At 41.8% G+C, this 16,679-nt stretch overlaps 1 protein-coding gene and 1 pseudogene across 2 annotated transcripts in view; both read right to left on the reverse strand.

Moving 5' to 3' along the window:
* The window catches only part of LOC126501293 (broad substrate specificity ATP-binding cassette transporter ABCG2), a 103,581-nt gene that overhangs the window by 8,758 nt on the left and 78,144 nt on the right, over positions 1-16,679 (reverse strand). For both annotated transcript variants that reach the window (XM_050141898.1, XM_050141895.1), the window contains exons 5-10: positions 15,835-15,987; positions 13,468-13,625; positions 9,701-9,852; positions 7,951-8,055; positions 5,242-5,492; positions 2,631-2,713 (exon numbers count right to left, since the gene is read on the reverse strand). In XM_050141898.1, the coding sequence (XP_049997855.1) occupies positions 2,631-2,713; positions 5,242-5,492; positions 7,951-8,055; positions 9,701-9,852; positions 13,468-13,625; positions 15,835-15,987 (902 nt within the window). The remainder of the gene's footprint in view (positions 1-2,630; positions 2,714-5,241; positions 5,493-7,950; positions 8,056-9,700; positions 9,853-13,467; positions 13,626-15,834; positions 15,988-16,679) is intronic.
* LOC126501295 (barrier-to-autointegration factor-like) lies at positions 9,864-13,455 on the reverse strand (annotated as a pseudogene).

Raw genomic sequence — 16,679 nt, forward strand, 5'->3', positions numbered from 1 at the left:
CCCCAGGAAGAGTCTTGGTGGCTGGTGGCGGGGGTGGGGTATCATCTTGAGTGTGAGCTCAAGTGGGAACCTCACCCTGAACATGGGCAGCACCATTTCATTGACTGGGCCCTGGCATGTTTACGGAAAGAGAATGCTAGCTGAGCAAGCAGGTGAGGACCCATGTGCTTATTCCCTCTCTGCACTTGTAGACATGATGCTTTAAAAGTTCTTGTCTTGACATCCCCACAATAATGGACTTTAACTTAGAATTGAAATAAACCTGTCTTCTCTAAGTTGCTTTTTGGTCAGGGTATTTTATCAAAGCAATAAAAAAAAAAAAGAAACTAGGATATAGCCAAACATACGACTGTAAATTTACTTAAAACTGGGAACTGAACTCAGGACCCTTAAAGAGCGACAAGTTCTCTTAACCTCCGAGTCACTGCTTTAGCCTCAACTACTTCCCCCAATACTACACAACATACAGAGTCCACAACCTCTAGTTCCTACGTGTATATGCTGGGTTAGCTCAAGAAATAACACCCACAGGAACCATCAATCACTAGCTATCTAAACCTTCAAGGAAGGTGAAACAAACAAACAAAAACAAAGATATAATGCTGAAAATAGCTCACTAGAGTAACACTGACTCTACACAGAAGAAACTCACTTGACCTGAATGATAGACTTTTCTATGGTTCTTTACAAAAGAATCATCAGCCTTTCTCAGACATAAAATAAATTCAACATTTCTTGATAACAAAATAGGAAAAATGCCATCTACCCATAATGGCCTCTGGATGCCAAACCCTGAGTTCAATGTCTACAGCAAGGTGTGATTCTCAGAACGTGAATCATGACATGGTTGTGACTCTGAGGTTAGTGCTATTACTGAGCATACGCACTCCCAGCACGAGCAGCAATTAAAATGCCTCAGTGTAAAGCTCGTTTCAGTAGCGTGTATTTTTAGTAGCAGCTACTTAGGAGATTGAGGCAAGAAGATCAATAACTTCAGATGAGAAGTTCAAGCCAGCCTGCGAAACATGGTGAGACCACCATCTCAAAAAAAAAAAAAAACTAAGTTATTATGAAAACAAAATTGTCAATGATGTCCTGGAGAGATATCTCAGCAGTTAAGAGCACTTACTGCTCCTCCAGAGGACTTGAGTTTGATTTCCAGCACCCACATGGCTGCTCACAAACATCTGTAATTCCAGTTTTAAGCAATGTGACACCCTCTTCCGGCATCCTCAGGCACCAGGTACACACGATGGTGCACAGACACACATACAATCAAAGCCCCCAAACACACCCAAGTCTTTAGAAAAATTAAGGACACAATTATGACTGAATTTACACATTATCGTAGCAAAGAGCTCAAATAAACTGGATCTCACACATGGACTCAACTTTCAAGTCAAATAAATTATAACCTATACAGGGAAGCTGTCTCACAAGCAATAGTCAAAAGCAAACAATACCAAAATCAAAAGCATGCATGCGGTAACAGATACTATCAACGCAGAGAAAACGCCCTACAGAATTAGAGAAAATACTCGCAAAACGTCTATCTGATAAGGAAAAATAGTCCAGAAAAATAAAGGATTCATAAAACCCAACAACAAATAATAAAATAGACAAAGGACTAAAATAGATATAAATTGACCTTCATTATCAGAAAGTAAATAACTACTCATGGTATGGAAAAATTGAAGCACCTGTGTGCTACAGCCACGAATGTAAAAATGACAAAGCTGTCAGGGAGACAAACTTCCCATTTCTTTAAAAACTTATCATAATTTAGCAATTCTACTGGCACAGTTCCTGAGAGAGCTGAAAGCTGAGGTGCAAAAGCAACCTGCAGAGTCCTAACTTCACTCACACAACCGAAGGGCGAAGCAACACAAATGTTCAGACACAGGCAACTGGATAAATACAGAAAGTGAGCGCACACACACACACACACTCACACACACAACTCAATCAGCCTTACAAAGGAAATTCTGACCAACTTGCAAAATGGATGAACCATTAAGACATTATATAAGGGAAATAAGTCAGTCATCAAATGACAAATACTTAAGATACCGTGGATCTTCCAGAAGAGGTACATCAGAGATGCAAAGTCGGATGGTGCTTCCCAGGGGATGAGGTCAGCACTGAGGAATTACTTATGGATTTAATTTAACAGATAAGGTGGCTCCATTAAGGAAAAAAATCTCATCTGGAGTTGGAGGTTGTCAACTGTCACAACAGTGTGAATGTTCTTAATGAACTACACATACTTAAGATTGGTTATATTTAATCTTTTGTATGGTTACATCAACACACATTCATTTGTGTGTATGAAAAAGGCAACTCATGAAGTTTTCAATTCGACAGCTCATTTCTACCTACAAAGATACAGTGACGTTTACCGTGAACTTGTATTAAGGTTAAATCCTTAATCAATATTCATAAGAAAGAAAGAACACTTTAAAGAAAGAACACTATTTTTTCAAAACCAAGATCCAAATTTTGTTGCTCTGCCTCTGGAGTAGACTACTGTACTACTTTTCTAAACTATACTTTTCTCTTTTATTTTGCTTAGAACAAGTCCATACTCATTTCTATCCTATAGAATTTGGAAAAAATCCAAATTTACTTACCTATTCTGGATTCCAGAGGAATCATTTTTCAGGTCAAAGTAAATCGCACCAATAATCAGTGCCAGTACGGTTGTGACAATTAGCTTTTCAAAAAGGAAAACGAAAATAAAAGAGTTCCCATTAGAGATTAAAACGCTTGCATATTATTTATTATTTTAAAATATACACAATCTCAAAAACACTTTATACACTTGGTTATGATAGGGTTCCTGGGAACGTATGGGATAGAACATATTATTAGACTGCTTTCTAGAGTAAACTGAAAACCAAGCATTTGCTGTCAGTCAACAGAACAGCCCCTAAGATTCCTCCACTGCTCGAGCAGTCAGGGAAGTCCCAGGTCAGACACTGGATCCGTGAATGGTGCATAGGGGAACCTGAAGAGGTTATTTTGAGGACAAACCAAAGTCCAAGTGACTAAGAGTTCTGAACTGAACTGAATTAAACTTTTGTGCCAATGGACAAGGTTTCATACAAGAGGTTCAAGTGAGAACAGGATGCCTTGTCTTTTAATGTTAAAGACAAAAAAATTAATGCTCACACCCCCAAATTCTGACACTGGATTTTTACATGCAAAAGAAGTAGGGGTGAGCTCAGCTTCACCTCTGCAACTTCTAGAAAGTCTGTGCCAGCATGGGGGGCTGTGCAGCATCACTGACAAAAAACACAACAAACAAACAAAGCAAAAAAGAAAACAAAACAAAATCCCCTTCTTTCTGTGGGACATTCGGGGCTTTCATTATCGTCTCCTCTCTCACCACTTCTCCATCCACCCACTGGGCCTACTGCCCCACAACACCCCGAGATGCTTCCTCTGCACCCTCACAGTCACCTCCTCTCTCCTAACCGATCTGTGCAGACTGCCCCCAAGGAGACTGCACCAGCAACACTTTGGAGAAGAAGTCTTTTAAGGATATTTCAAGAAGCAAGGGGCTAAAGGTTATATAATGTTATTTATTTGGAGGATTCTATTTATTAATATATTATTAGCAGGTAATTTTTTAAATGTATGAAATGATCATCTAAAGAAAATGAAATATCCATTTATATATATTGAAATTTAAACATAAAGTACAACATGAACAGAACTAAAACTGTATACATTTAATAGTCTATATAGCTTCACCAATACATAACATTTGTGTTTATGAAAAAGTCAACTCTTCTAGCTTAAAGCATCAAGAGTGTGTGTGTGTGTGTGTGTGTGTGTGTGTGTGTGTATGCATACACACTAGTACACATGAGAGGAGGCCTGAGGTGTCAGTTCCTTTGGAGCTTGAGTTAGAGGTGACTGGGAAAGAACGCAGGTCCTCTGCAAGAGAAGTATGTGATCTGAAGACCTGGAAATACCATATTCACGAGAGAATTACAAGTCTCTTTGCTATTAAGATAAAAATTTAGGATGGGGGAAAGCCTATTATCCTGGCATATTTTTACTATTATATTTATTTTATCTGTTATTTTTACGTTGCTAGTGTGGGTTGTCAACTTGACACAGCAGGGAAGATGGAACCTCCATGGAAAAACTGCCTCCATTAGAGTGGCTGGTGGACAGTCTGGACACGGGCATTTTCTTTATTCCCAACGTATGTATGAGGGATCGTCCCACTATGGCAAATGGCCATCCTTGGCAGGTGAGCCTCATCTATGTAAGAAAGTCAGGGGAGACAGGTCAGAAAGCAGTGGCCTCCATGCTCTCTGCCTCAGTTCCAGTCTTCCTGCCCTCCATAGTGGACTCTAACCTGTAACCTTTCCTCCCACTGTTTCATTAGGTCGGTGTTTCACCACAGCAAACAGAAAAGCAAACTTGGAATAGCTATGCCAAGTCTTGTATAATAGAATGAAGGAGCGTTTCTATGAGATTTCTGCATCTGACCTCTGCAGTTTTGAACAAAAATGTAATACAATTCTTCAAAAGTGTTATTATATCTTTATGCAAATATATTTATCACTTTTTGAAAGTGTGTTCTGAGTGATGTTTGTGGTGCAGTCAAAACAGGCATCAAGCATGCAAGTCCATAGCCAGCCATTAGCGACTCTACAAGAGACCAATGGTCTCTTCCAAATGGCTTTGATCAGAAAAATGTCAGTACACTAAACAGATAAAACATTTTTATACAGACACCACACTCATTCTGAGATCTTCCAAATACAGTCACCTCTGGTTATATGCTAAGTCTAAATTGTGTAAATAACTAACTAACTGGTTCCAAACCAAAGTTCAATTATTACAAACAGAAGAAAAGATGTATCATGACAACACCATGACACACTGTATCAACTCAATGCTCATGGAAATCAAAAACACAGACTACCAAAAATATCCTACGCAAAAGTCAGTAAGGTATGACACAAAGACAAACCAGGACAACTGAGCATTTCTGTAAGTTCATGAACTAAGAATAACTTTTATCAAATTTTACTACTCAGGGAAGAAAACCACAAAGTGTTGTTTATACAATTTGAAAGTGAAACTTCAGTATCTGTTAATAAAGATACAGTGGAAATGACAGAAAACTAGAAAACAAATAACAGTAGCAGGACAAGAAGACGAGGAGCCGAGTTTATCCTTGTGAGTATTTCATAGCACAGCTTGCATCTGTCAGGTTACCTGAGCTACGGAGGCCTGAGGGTTCCCCAGCAAGTTTTTGAATGAACGCCTGGCAATCCATCTGAGTTGATGACAGAAGGAGGTAGTATACGTCGTCTCTTTGAAGGCTAATATTCCTTTCTTTTTTTGATTCCTTGGAAGTCGATCTAATTCAGCTTTTGTTTCTCTGTAGATGGAGGAGTTGGCATAAAACTCAGCTAGGTTTTCTATTATTGGCTTCTCTCTCTTGGAGGGCTCTTCAGTTTTGTTTTCTTTGGATAAATGTGGATAAAGAAGTGAAATATTAACACATAACAACTAATTTAACTCATTTTTCTACGGTTCCATACTTCTATAATCCCTTAATTCTAGAATTGTGTATATATGTATATAATATTGCATGTGATATATATGTGTGTGTGCGTAGGTGTGTGTATATATATATATATATATATAAATAAATAAAATATTGGCTGGGCATATGTCAGAACATGGTCTAGAAATGGAGTCATGTAAAGAGAATTCTGAGTGCTTGAGAGAACACTCCAAGAAAACTAGTCTTGTGTTTGAATGAAAATGGTCCCAAGGGCTCATAAGAACTGGCACTATTAGGAGGTGTGTTCCTGCTGGAACATGTGTGCTTTTATTGGAGGAAGTGTGTCACTGGGGGTGGGCTCTGAGGTCTCAGAAGCTCAAACCAGACACAGTGTCTGCCTCTTCCTGCTCCTCGAGGATCCAGATGTAGAACTCTCAGCTACTCTACAGCACCGTGTCTGCCTGTCACCATGATGACAAGGGACTAAACCTCTGAACCAACAAAATTAAAGTCAGCCCCAATTAAATGCTTTTTTAAATAAGAATTGCTGTAGTCGTGGTGTCCCCTCACAGCACTAAAAGCCTAACTAAGACACCTTGGACACCTTGTGACCTCAGTTTCTTCAAAACGTGGAATTCTTCTTGGAATGTGTGCTCCTCCCAGGTGTAGCAGATAGGAGTGAATTTACTTCGGATTACTCATTATTGCTTCCTGCTATTATTCAATTAATGTCACACAGTTTTTGCGCTTTTTTTTTTTTGCCATGTGTGGTTTGTCCTTGTGATTGTGTACAGCTTGAACACATTAGAGCTTTACTCTTAGTTCACCTCATTTATCCTCTCCATCCTCCCAGATCCCACTACCTCTGGAGTGGGGACAGATGCGGTGGCATGTGCCTTTAATCCCAGCATACAACACGCAGAGGAAAATGGATCTCTGTGAATCTGGGGACAGTCTGGTCTACATAACATAATGAGTTCAAAGCCAGCCAGGGCTGCACAAAAAAAAATACTCTCAAAATAATAAAGTTACTGTTATTGATTTACATATCACAGAAACAGCTCATTTATCTGTGCGTGACCACATCTTATAATACAGAAAACCCTAATTATTCAAATAAACATTATACTACTGTACAGAGTTAGGGGTTTTGGTTTTTTTTTTTTTTTTGCCTTTTACTATGCTCAAATGCAAAACTTGCCATTTCTTGGGGTTTGTTTGTATGTTTGTTTGTTTATTTTGAAATAGGATATTATTATATAGTCCTGGCTGGCCTGAAACTTGCTATGTAGACCAGGCTAGCCTTGAATTCACAGACTCTGCCTCTCTGCATCTCAGGTGAAGACAAGTTGGGATTAAAAGCACTGAGACACCCTATCCAGTTCGCTTATAAAACACTTGTGATGGCTATTCTTAGTGCTCAAGTTGACTACATCTGGAATTAGTTAAAACCCAAAGTGATTTTTACGGGTTGACTAACTTGAGATTGGAAGACCAACCCTAAATCTGGACCTTTTAAGACGGGAAAACTCATCTTAAATCTGGGCTATACTCATGGCGGCAGCACATATAGAAGACATGGAAAAAGGAAGCTCTTGCTTCTTCCCGCTTGTCCTTGGTCTTACTGGTGGGTTCATATATCCTGCCGCTGAGGCATTCCGTCACTGGCGTTAGAGACTACTTCTTCAGGATTCTAACATACCAGGTGTGATACCTAGCCTCACGGACTGAACAACTACTGGACTCTCAGACTTTCTGTTGGTAGACAGCCATTTTTTTTTATACATCCTCATTTATTTTAATTAAGAGAAGCTTATATTGTACATTATTCTGCAAAATTTTATTGTTTTACATCCTGGATCTTATTCCATGTTATTAAGTGTCCATCTCTAACATAATTTACATCCTCTCTCAAAGTCATATCTATCTATTAAGCAGGTATCACTGTGTGGGGCTATTTTTCATACTCCAACAAATGTGGACAGATGGCACAATAACTTTAATAGTTAATAGACAGCCATTTTTAACTAGCTGGACCACAGCCTGTAAACCACGCTCATTCATGCACACATATATACATATCCAATCTGTCAGTTCTATTCCTCTAAAGAACCCTGACTAACACTCTAAACATAACCATTTTAAAGTGGAAAGTTGCCTCACAACTGAGCCTTTCAGGAAAACGCTCATCTACAAATTAGATAAACACCCAAGCACTTACAAACAACAGTCTGCCTACTGACAACTTTCACGCTGAATTAACATGAATTTCAAAAGCATCTTTTTGCTTTGTTTTGAGGCAGGATCTCACTATGTAGTCCTGCCTGGCCTATGAGTGCATGTATTCGTGAGCCACACTCCTGTGGGTCACCAAAGCAACAGACACCAATGCAAACTCTACGCGAGTCACACACCTCTCTGAGGTTCTTCCTCTCTATTTAACACTACAGCAGAAGAATCTCCATTGATGACATCCAGGAAGAAATCGGCAGGGTTATTGTACGGCTCACACTGGTAACCTAGAAGAGAAGGCAATGCAAGGACACAAATGTGATGGTCATAGAAAACACAGAGGGTGAGGGAGTGGAGGCTTGGGAAGTCAGAACCTAACAAGTTCTCCCTCTTCTCACTTTCCCTTCACCAATACACCATTTCTCTTAACAAATATAACTCAGAAGGAATTCTGGACACTCGAGAGCATCTTACGTTGGTGTTCACCATAAACTACGGCCTGCAAAGGGCTACTGATACAATCTGGTGCTTGCTGCTCTCCCCTCCAAGATCTAAATCCAGGTCAGGAAAGGAAAACATTAGCAGTCCTTGTGTTCTCTGACATCAGGTCAGCACATCATTGTCGCTTCTTTAGCTGAGTGGAGAGGCTGCAATTCTCATCGGTCATACTGCCACAGCGCCAAAGGGGATGCAAGCTCTGGTCCGCATTCTCAGAGAACATGGACAGTACAGCACACCTTAACCTCTGACCTCAACTTCACAGTCCTCTCAAACTGGCCTGAAGTCGTCTCAAAATCATAGCCACTGAACATTCCACTCATGTGGGCTCAATTATTCTGTTTTTTATTCAAAAATCTTTTTTTCTTAATGTGTATGAATGTTTTTTGCCTGAGTGCGTGTCTGTATACTACATGTGGGCCTGGTGTCTACATGTAGAGCCAGAAGACAGGATCTCTGGGGATTAGAATTACAGACAGTTAAGAGTTATCTAGTGAGTGTTGGGAATCAAACCAAGGTCCCCTGGAAGAGAAGCCAGGGTCCTTAACCAAGATATGCTCACTTTTTTAAATGACAGATTAAGCTTTTAAAAATTAAGAATGATAGATAACAAGTATTTATAATTTTACATGAGGTCATGAAGAATCATCTATAATCATAGCCAGGTACCTCTAAAATGAAAAGGATTATATACACTGCATTTAAAATGAAATCACAGGGTTGAAGAGATGGCTCAGCAGTTAAGAGCACTTGTTGTTGCAGAGGACCCAGGTTTGGCTAATAGAACCCCCCATGATAGCTCAGAACCTTCTGTATTAAGGGGTCAGGTGCTCTATTCTGACCTCTCAGGGCACCAGCCCTACACGTGGGCACATTTATAATGCAGACACTCCTAAAATTACAAAGAAATCATGCAATTTAATCTGCAATAGAAGAAAGCAACTCAGAAGAGCCAAAAATGCAGGCTCATCAAAGTGAGAGTTGAGACTAGTTACTCAGACCCACTCACAGACTAAACTGGCAACCTAACGCCACCAGAAAGTTGAGCATCATTCCATGAGTCCTCTGGGAAGCCCACCAAGATCACATGCCTGGTGACTCGAAAAGCTGGGACCTGCCCCGTAGTCAAGGAGACGACAATCCTAGGTCCTTCCCAAAACTGTTCAACTGACCAAAGTGTTAACTGTGACTCTACAGATAACCACTGCACTTTCAGGGCAAGGCCACCATGACTGGGGAACAGAAGCAGCCCAGGCCCATTAGAGAGATACACTTAGACACAAATGCCACAGATGTTCAAACAGCACAATCAAGAGAAATACTAACACAGAACTGAGCAAGGCCAGCATGGAGATTAAACAGCACTCCTGTGGACCGTCTGCTCTAGCCACATGGGAAGGAAGGACCCACCACATGGGAAACAACCAACCATACCTGCTGAGGCAAAGTACTCCAAAGCCGCCTGTGCAGGCCCATGGAACATGAGTTTCCCTGAGGCCAATAAGGTGAGGCTGTCGAACAACTTAAAGATGGAATACCGAGGCTGATGAATGGAGAAGATGATTGTTCGACCGTGTTTTGACATCCTACGTTATAGGAAGAAAATAACGAGTCATTAAGATTGTCATCCTTACATTTATTGTTACAAAAAAATACTTTATTCCTGCTCTTGGAACATCTGTCCCAATTTCCACTTGACTTTCTCATACACACAAGTAGCATCAGCTCACCTCAAGGTATCTGCCTGATACCTAGGGAAATGAGACTTGATGCTTTTGTTAAAAACTAGAGCAGCTGGGTGTCCAGCAGTCTTGGAGACCAGTTGTGCATAAAGTGCTTAGCATGGGAGGCGCCTTGGACTTAATCATTATAAATAAACAAACAAAAACCCAAGACACAAATCCAGCCACAATGTCTTTTTTTCTTTTTTTTATACTTTTTTTCTTTTTTTATTAATTATTTTTTAAATACAATTTTTCTCATTTTACAGTTATCCCTGTTCCCACTCCCTCTCCACCCTTCCCTGCACTCCTCAGAAAGGGTAAGGCTTCCCATGGGGAGTCAACAAAGCCTGACACTTCACTCTGAGGCAGGACCAAGGCCCTCCCCCTATCAGTGGTGCTTTCTGTTGGTGGAATGAACACCAAGCAGGAGGGAGTGTAAGCATAATTGTACCTGGTCCCCACGGCCCTCACCCATCTGAGGAAGCTGAGCCTTAGAAATCATTGGTTCCATGACATAGAACAGTCTACCAAATTACAATCTGAGTTCAAGTGGCTATTTTCTTGCAGCAAGTTCATGGGCAAACTTGCTTTTCTGAGCCCAAAATCTCTTCACCTCTCCAAAATCAAATAATTTAAAAATGCTTACAAAGACTTCAGTTTCAGGCTGTTCACATGAGCTTGACAACAGCGGGACTGGAATTTAGTTTTCACGTTTAACTATTTCATTGCTATGGTAGCTGGACAAACAGCAAGTGTCCCACCTGTTCTTCCCAGAGGTGGAGAGCACGTGACGTGATGACTGGCAGGTGACCTCTTACCTACATCCTATCCACCCTCTTCCTGGTAACTTTGACTCCTACTGACTTTTCCACCAGGTGCTGCTTGACCAGCTGTTGACATCTGGAAGCCTGCAGCCTACCTGGCTCCCAGGAAGAAATCAACCCACAGTCTTTCCCACATTATTTAAGAATTGGGACACCTAGGGCACCCTGCCACATGGCTAGGGTGACTCCCTCTTAGGAGGGGAAAGGGAAGCCACCAGTTTCGTTCTGCACTGATAAGAAGTGAGGTAGATGTGTTCAACCCTGGAGAAGACACAGTCCCAGTCCACCTGCTTTCCAACACAGAAGACCAACTAGAAAGGCCACTGACTTTATTAGTCTAGAAATGTTTATAAGGAGAGTGACTATTTTTGTCCAAAAAAAAACAGGAGCCAAAGGGCAAAGGGCATCCAACAGATGGTGAAGGGAGGGAGAAAGGGGCCAGAAATCCATTCAGGAAAGCTGGTAGCTGTTGCCATGGACCTGCAGGGGGAGGAGGGGCAAGGGATGCAAGGGCAAGAATTCCAAAACAGATGAAAGGCTGTGGGGAAGAGAACTCCCAAAAGACCCCCGGAGTACATAGGAGGTAACTATGACAACAGCAATGTCTTCCTTCATGGGGTCAGGGAGGAGCTTCACCCAGCTGCTGACTCTGGAGACTAGATTCTGTGGCTGGGCAATTGAGGCGTCCCCAGAGTGCACTGCAGGAAGGAATTGCATCATTCTCGAAGGCACCCAAAGCAGTCCCGGGACTTCTTGGCATTGGCACCACACATGTCTTTCAGCCATTCTGGAAAGAGGTCTTCATCTTTCTATAACACCAGGAACTGGCCAAGAACCACATAAGCCTTATCAAAGCCCCTTTCCTCCAGCTTCTTGCCCAGGACTTCACCAATCCTGGCCAGGCTCCCCACTGGCTTTTCCCCCATGGGCTCTGCCACAAGAAGTCTCGGTGCTTTGGGGAGGTCGTCATGTTAATCAGGTTTAACCAGCAGCTCCTGCTCTGGTAATGGCTGCTCGCGCTACTTGGCAGCTCCCACTGATACCTCAAGCTACTAGCCAGCCACAGTTTCTTAAAGGAGCTGGGGCAGAACAAAATCCACTAGAATGTTTCTTGACAGATACAGTCACTGAGACAGTTTTCACAGACCAGAATCTCTGGGAGAACGTGCGCACGCACACACATGAGAAATAATTTGACTTACATATTTTTAAGTACCAACTATCTGAAAACAGTGTGCCCAAAGGTATATGGCATAGTAAACAAGCCAGAGCTGAATAGTTTGTGCCAGCACTTAGGAGGCAGAAGTAGGCAGATCCCTGAATTTCAGGCTAGTCTTTCTTTTCTGGTCTACAGAGTGAATTCTAAGTAGCCAGCGCTTTAAAAACAAAAATCAAAAAAAAAAAAAAACAAAAAAAAAACAGATGCATCTAGGGGTTTTGTATATGCCAAATATAAAATGTGAAGCTCGGTCTGAAGTTTATCAAGTAGAATGAATATCAAGGGCCCCCCAGGAGTGACCTACAGGAGAAAGGTACTTAAGGTAGAAGAACACACTCAAGAGAGTATAACATAAGAAGGTATGTGTGGATAGTATTGGATGAAGAATCTAAGACAGAAATGGGGAGACAAGGGAATATAAGATATGGCATTTGCAGGAAAGCAGATGTAACCAGAGAAAACCACATTAAATTAAACCAGTCTCATAAAGACAAATATCCTTCCTATCTTTTCTCATCCGGGGTTCTTAAATTTTATAGACACATAAAATCATGCATGTACTTATATAAAAGCAGAAGTGAGACTGTCTAGGGGACAGAAGGGAACAGGAGTGCATATGGATGGGTGTGCTCAACTTACAATATGTATTTGTGTGAAAATGTCCCTATGCAACATGGTGCCATGGTACAATGAACATGTACAATGAAATTTAAAAATCAAAAGGGGGAAGAGAGACTGCAGCAAACAAACTCATGATGAACATTCACTCAGGAACTGTAAGAACCAGAAGGCAACGGGAGCCACCTGGAGGAACAGAGAGCTGTGTGAGGCCTGATCCTCAGCGTGGGTCTGAGGACTAGGGATAGCGGAATGAGCATGTCCCCTGGGAGTCCCCAGTGAAGACTCTAGGACTCCACTCCAGACCTACGGAATCATCACTGTTTACCAAAGGGCAGGTGGTAAGTGTGCACAGTAGCGCTTGGGAAAAACTGGCTTCTCTTTCTTAAGCCACCAGTCTGTGGTGCTTCATTTTAACTGTATAATAGCTAATATGTACCGTCCCACGGTAACTAGGTTCGCATGTCTATTTAATGTTCCAGATATATCATCAGGCATCTTCTGCCTTGGGGCCACTGGCTGTTCCCTCCAGCCAGATTCTGTGGCTAGATATAGCCAGGTCTCTCATGCCTCCTCCCAGGTTCTAAGTCAATGCGCTAGATCCTCCTTGACCTTCCTGCTCTTTAAAACAGTGACCCAGGCCCACCACTGCCATCATTTCCGCCTCTTATTTAATCTTTCTTATCACTTATTCCCCTTAACGAAGTAGGAAGAGATTCCGTTTACGTCTGAGTCTCCTACACAAAGAACACCACCAGTCACATATGAGTGACCAGATAGGAAAAAATGAAAGATCAGTGCTCTTGTAGCATTTACCTCTTCAGGAGCAAGAGGACAGCATTTGCTGTGCTTGAGTCCAGACCAGTTGTGGGCTCATCCAGGAAGAGAATGGAAGGGTCGGTGATCAGCTCCATTCCTATGCTCGTCCGCTTCCTTTCTCCTCCAGAGACACCGCGGATAAACTGGGTTCCAACCTAAAGCAAGTGTCATCTTTATCAACGAGAGTGAACATCATCACCAGCATCTGGCAGACAGACCTGTGCAGCCCTAATAGTCTCTGAACTGCCTCCAGCTTCACCAATGAATGAGAACACTAGAAGATGCAGTAAAATTTTAGTCTGAAATAGGCAAGAAAGAGGGAAAGGGAGCATGCTGACAATAATTCACCATCCAGCACCCGGCCCTCGCACTCCCCCCACCCCCATGGTCCCTACGCAGATTTAGATGAGCAGGAAGAGAAAAGCTCACATTCTACACCACCAGTTTAAGAGCTTTTCGGGCGCCAATTGGATCCTGTCTATCTACACACTAATCACTGCAGAATTTCTAACTCGCCCTTATCTGAAATAACCCAGAAGATGGGGTATTTCACAGAAAAACTGGCCAACCTTTTCAACCATCCACTGTCATGATGTGCGGAGGGCAGTAGGAAGGGCTGGGGGAAGGGACGCAGAAAGCGGCAAATGGTTCTGGAATCACACAAATCCAGGGAGCCATAACCTGGTGTTATTATTCATGAACCTTAACTGGGTCCTAATAAAAACTGAATTACAAGAAACTTTTGAAGACAATTTGACAAAAGAGAATAAATACAATACGATTTTCTTTCATTTTGCCAGCTGATAGTGGTATAGGATCTAGGGTCTTGCACGTGCTAAGCACATGTTCTACCACTGAACTGCATGCCTCGTCTCACATCTGGTTTTTACAGGAGCACGGCATGTACCGAGGGTGAGGGACTATGAAGATTTCTTTTATGTCCTCCAGTAAGAAACATCTGGAGAGAGAAACATCTGGAGAGAGCACAGCCTGAGATGTTAGCAACTGAGAAATCTACACGAATAGTATGGCCAATTATATCACTATTTTACCTAGCAACCTTAACATTATAGTACACAGACTATTTTGTTTGTTACACTTACTGTTTTATAAAATAAAACATTTTAATAACTTAGAGATATTAATTCTAAAAAGTCAGTAATAAGTATCTCTCTATATTTCTTTTGGATATCCAAACAAGTAACTTCTGGCAGAGACTGCTCAAAGGTAAAGAACATGACGGAGGGATAGTCCAGTAACGCAGCACTTGCCGAGCAGGAATGAGGCCCCAGGACATACGAAAAGAAGAAAAAATTAACAGAGTCAAGGAAAAGTATCCTAGGAAGACAAAATCAAGCAAGCAAACAGTGCCATAGCAAAGCAAACACAATAACTCAGAAATAAAGCCAAATGATGTGATCACAAGGTTATTCTTCCCAACAAAATACACAGCACAGGAAAGACTGCTAGCAAGTTCCAAGAGAAGCAACAGTTCCATGCAATCACCATTATCCCTTGCCTCTACAGAGGAAAATAAGGATGGGCAGGGGAGGGTTAAGCTACAGTCATTCTATTTTCACGCAATGCCCAAATGCTCAGCAAAACTATATGGGTTGATCATTTGTAAAGTTCATCCACTATCTCAATTCCCCTATCTGATCCTGTATAACTCTCAAAAGGAGAAGCAGTGTCTCCATTTGTTTTGTTTGGTTTGGTTTGGTTTGGTTTGGTTTGGTTTGGTTTGGTTTTTTTAACTCTCTAAAGTTTTAACACAGCCTAGCATGTGGGAGTCTGGAAACAAATACTGACAGTAGATAAGGAAGAAAGGAGAGTGGGACGGAAAGGAGGAGAAATAAAACTGTCAAGAGACAGACTACAGAAAAGTAACTTGAAAAAAAAAAGAAAGTAACTTGAACATTGGACAAATTGCTAAGTAAATCCTAATGTGAGCAACTACAATTTTAGAAGCCAAATTGCAGCAAAATGACGCATGCAGAGCAAGGACCTTTGAATTCTTGTCTTTCTTGTTTCAGAACTATTCCTCAAGAAGGAGCAGAGCAGTTAGAGCCGATGCACAGCAAGCTGTGACTTGAAGGATTGGGCTGGTGGAAGAGCATACGGAAACAGCCCTATGAGGAACACTTCTCCCCATATAAGGGGCCATACTCCATTTCCAGGAATCAGCCATGATTAGGGTTCTTTTTTCCCATCTTAATTTCTACCTTACCTTACAAAACCAGTTATTTCACATCATGCAGAAAGCAGTTACTCTTGGCTGCAGACATTGTCGGAAACGTGAAGTTAAGGTTACAATGCCTGCACAAAGCTATTTTCTAGCTATGATACTATGAGGGGTTTTCATACCTTGGAATCTGCTACTTTCTCCAGCCCCAACTCTTTAATGACCATGTTAATCCGTTCATTTTTTTCATGATTCTTCATAGTTGTTGGAAGCCGTAGGGCTGCTGAGAACTGTAAGTTTTCTCTCACTGTCAGGGTGCCCATCACGACGTCATCCTTAAGGGAAGGGGATATTTTAGTGAGATAACTAAGGCCATCATTTGAGTACATATAGTTCGATCCACACACAAAATGCATCCAGGGTAAAACTCTGGCTACTGGTGGCCTGCACATTCTCTTAAGCTGCAGGACCTGCATATACAGACACCTACAATGTTATCATTTGCATTGCCTGGCTGCACACCCAACAGAACACATGTAATATAGTGACTGCTACTAGGCATCTTAAGGCTGCCTGGGAGAAGGGTTTGGCAGACATCTATAATGGGAAGAAAGAAGGTGAAGGAAGGGTAAATGTGGGAGCTGCAGGCTGCGTTCCTGCCGCCCCGGCTCCTGGTCGCCTGGCTAGCTTAGGCCCCAAAATAACAACACACAAACTGTATTCTTTTAAACACTGCTTGGCCCATTAGCTCTAGCCCTTACTGGCTAATTCTGGTATCCCAATCAACCCATCTCTAATACTCTGTGTAGCACCACTAGGTGCGCTTACCGGGAAAGATTCAGCATGTCTGACCTGGCGGCTTGCTTCATCGCGTCTGGCCCAGAGAGGGGAAGCATAGCATCTGAGCTCACTTCCTCTTCCTCCCAGCATTCTGTTCTGTTTACTCCTCCCACCTATGTTTTAACCTATGAGGGCCAAGCAGTTTCTTTATTATAATTAACCAATGACCTTCCTCCATCAGGTAAAC

The sequence above is a fragment of the Alexandromys fortis genome, unplaced genomic scaffold, assembly GCF_014885135.2.
Source record: "Alexandromys fortis isolate MF-2015 unplaced genomic scaffold, M_Fortis_MF-2015_v1.1 scaffold_30, whole genome shotgun sequence".
NCBI classification, from domain to species: domain Eukaryota; kingdom Metazoa; phylum Chordata; class Mammalia; order Rodentia; family Cricetidae; genus Alexandromys; species Alexandromys fortis.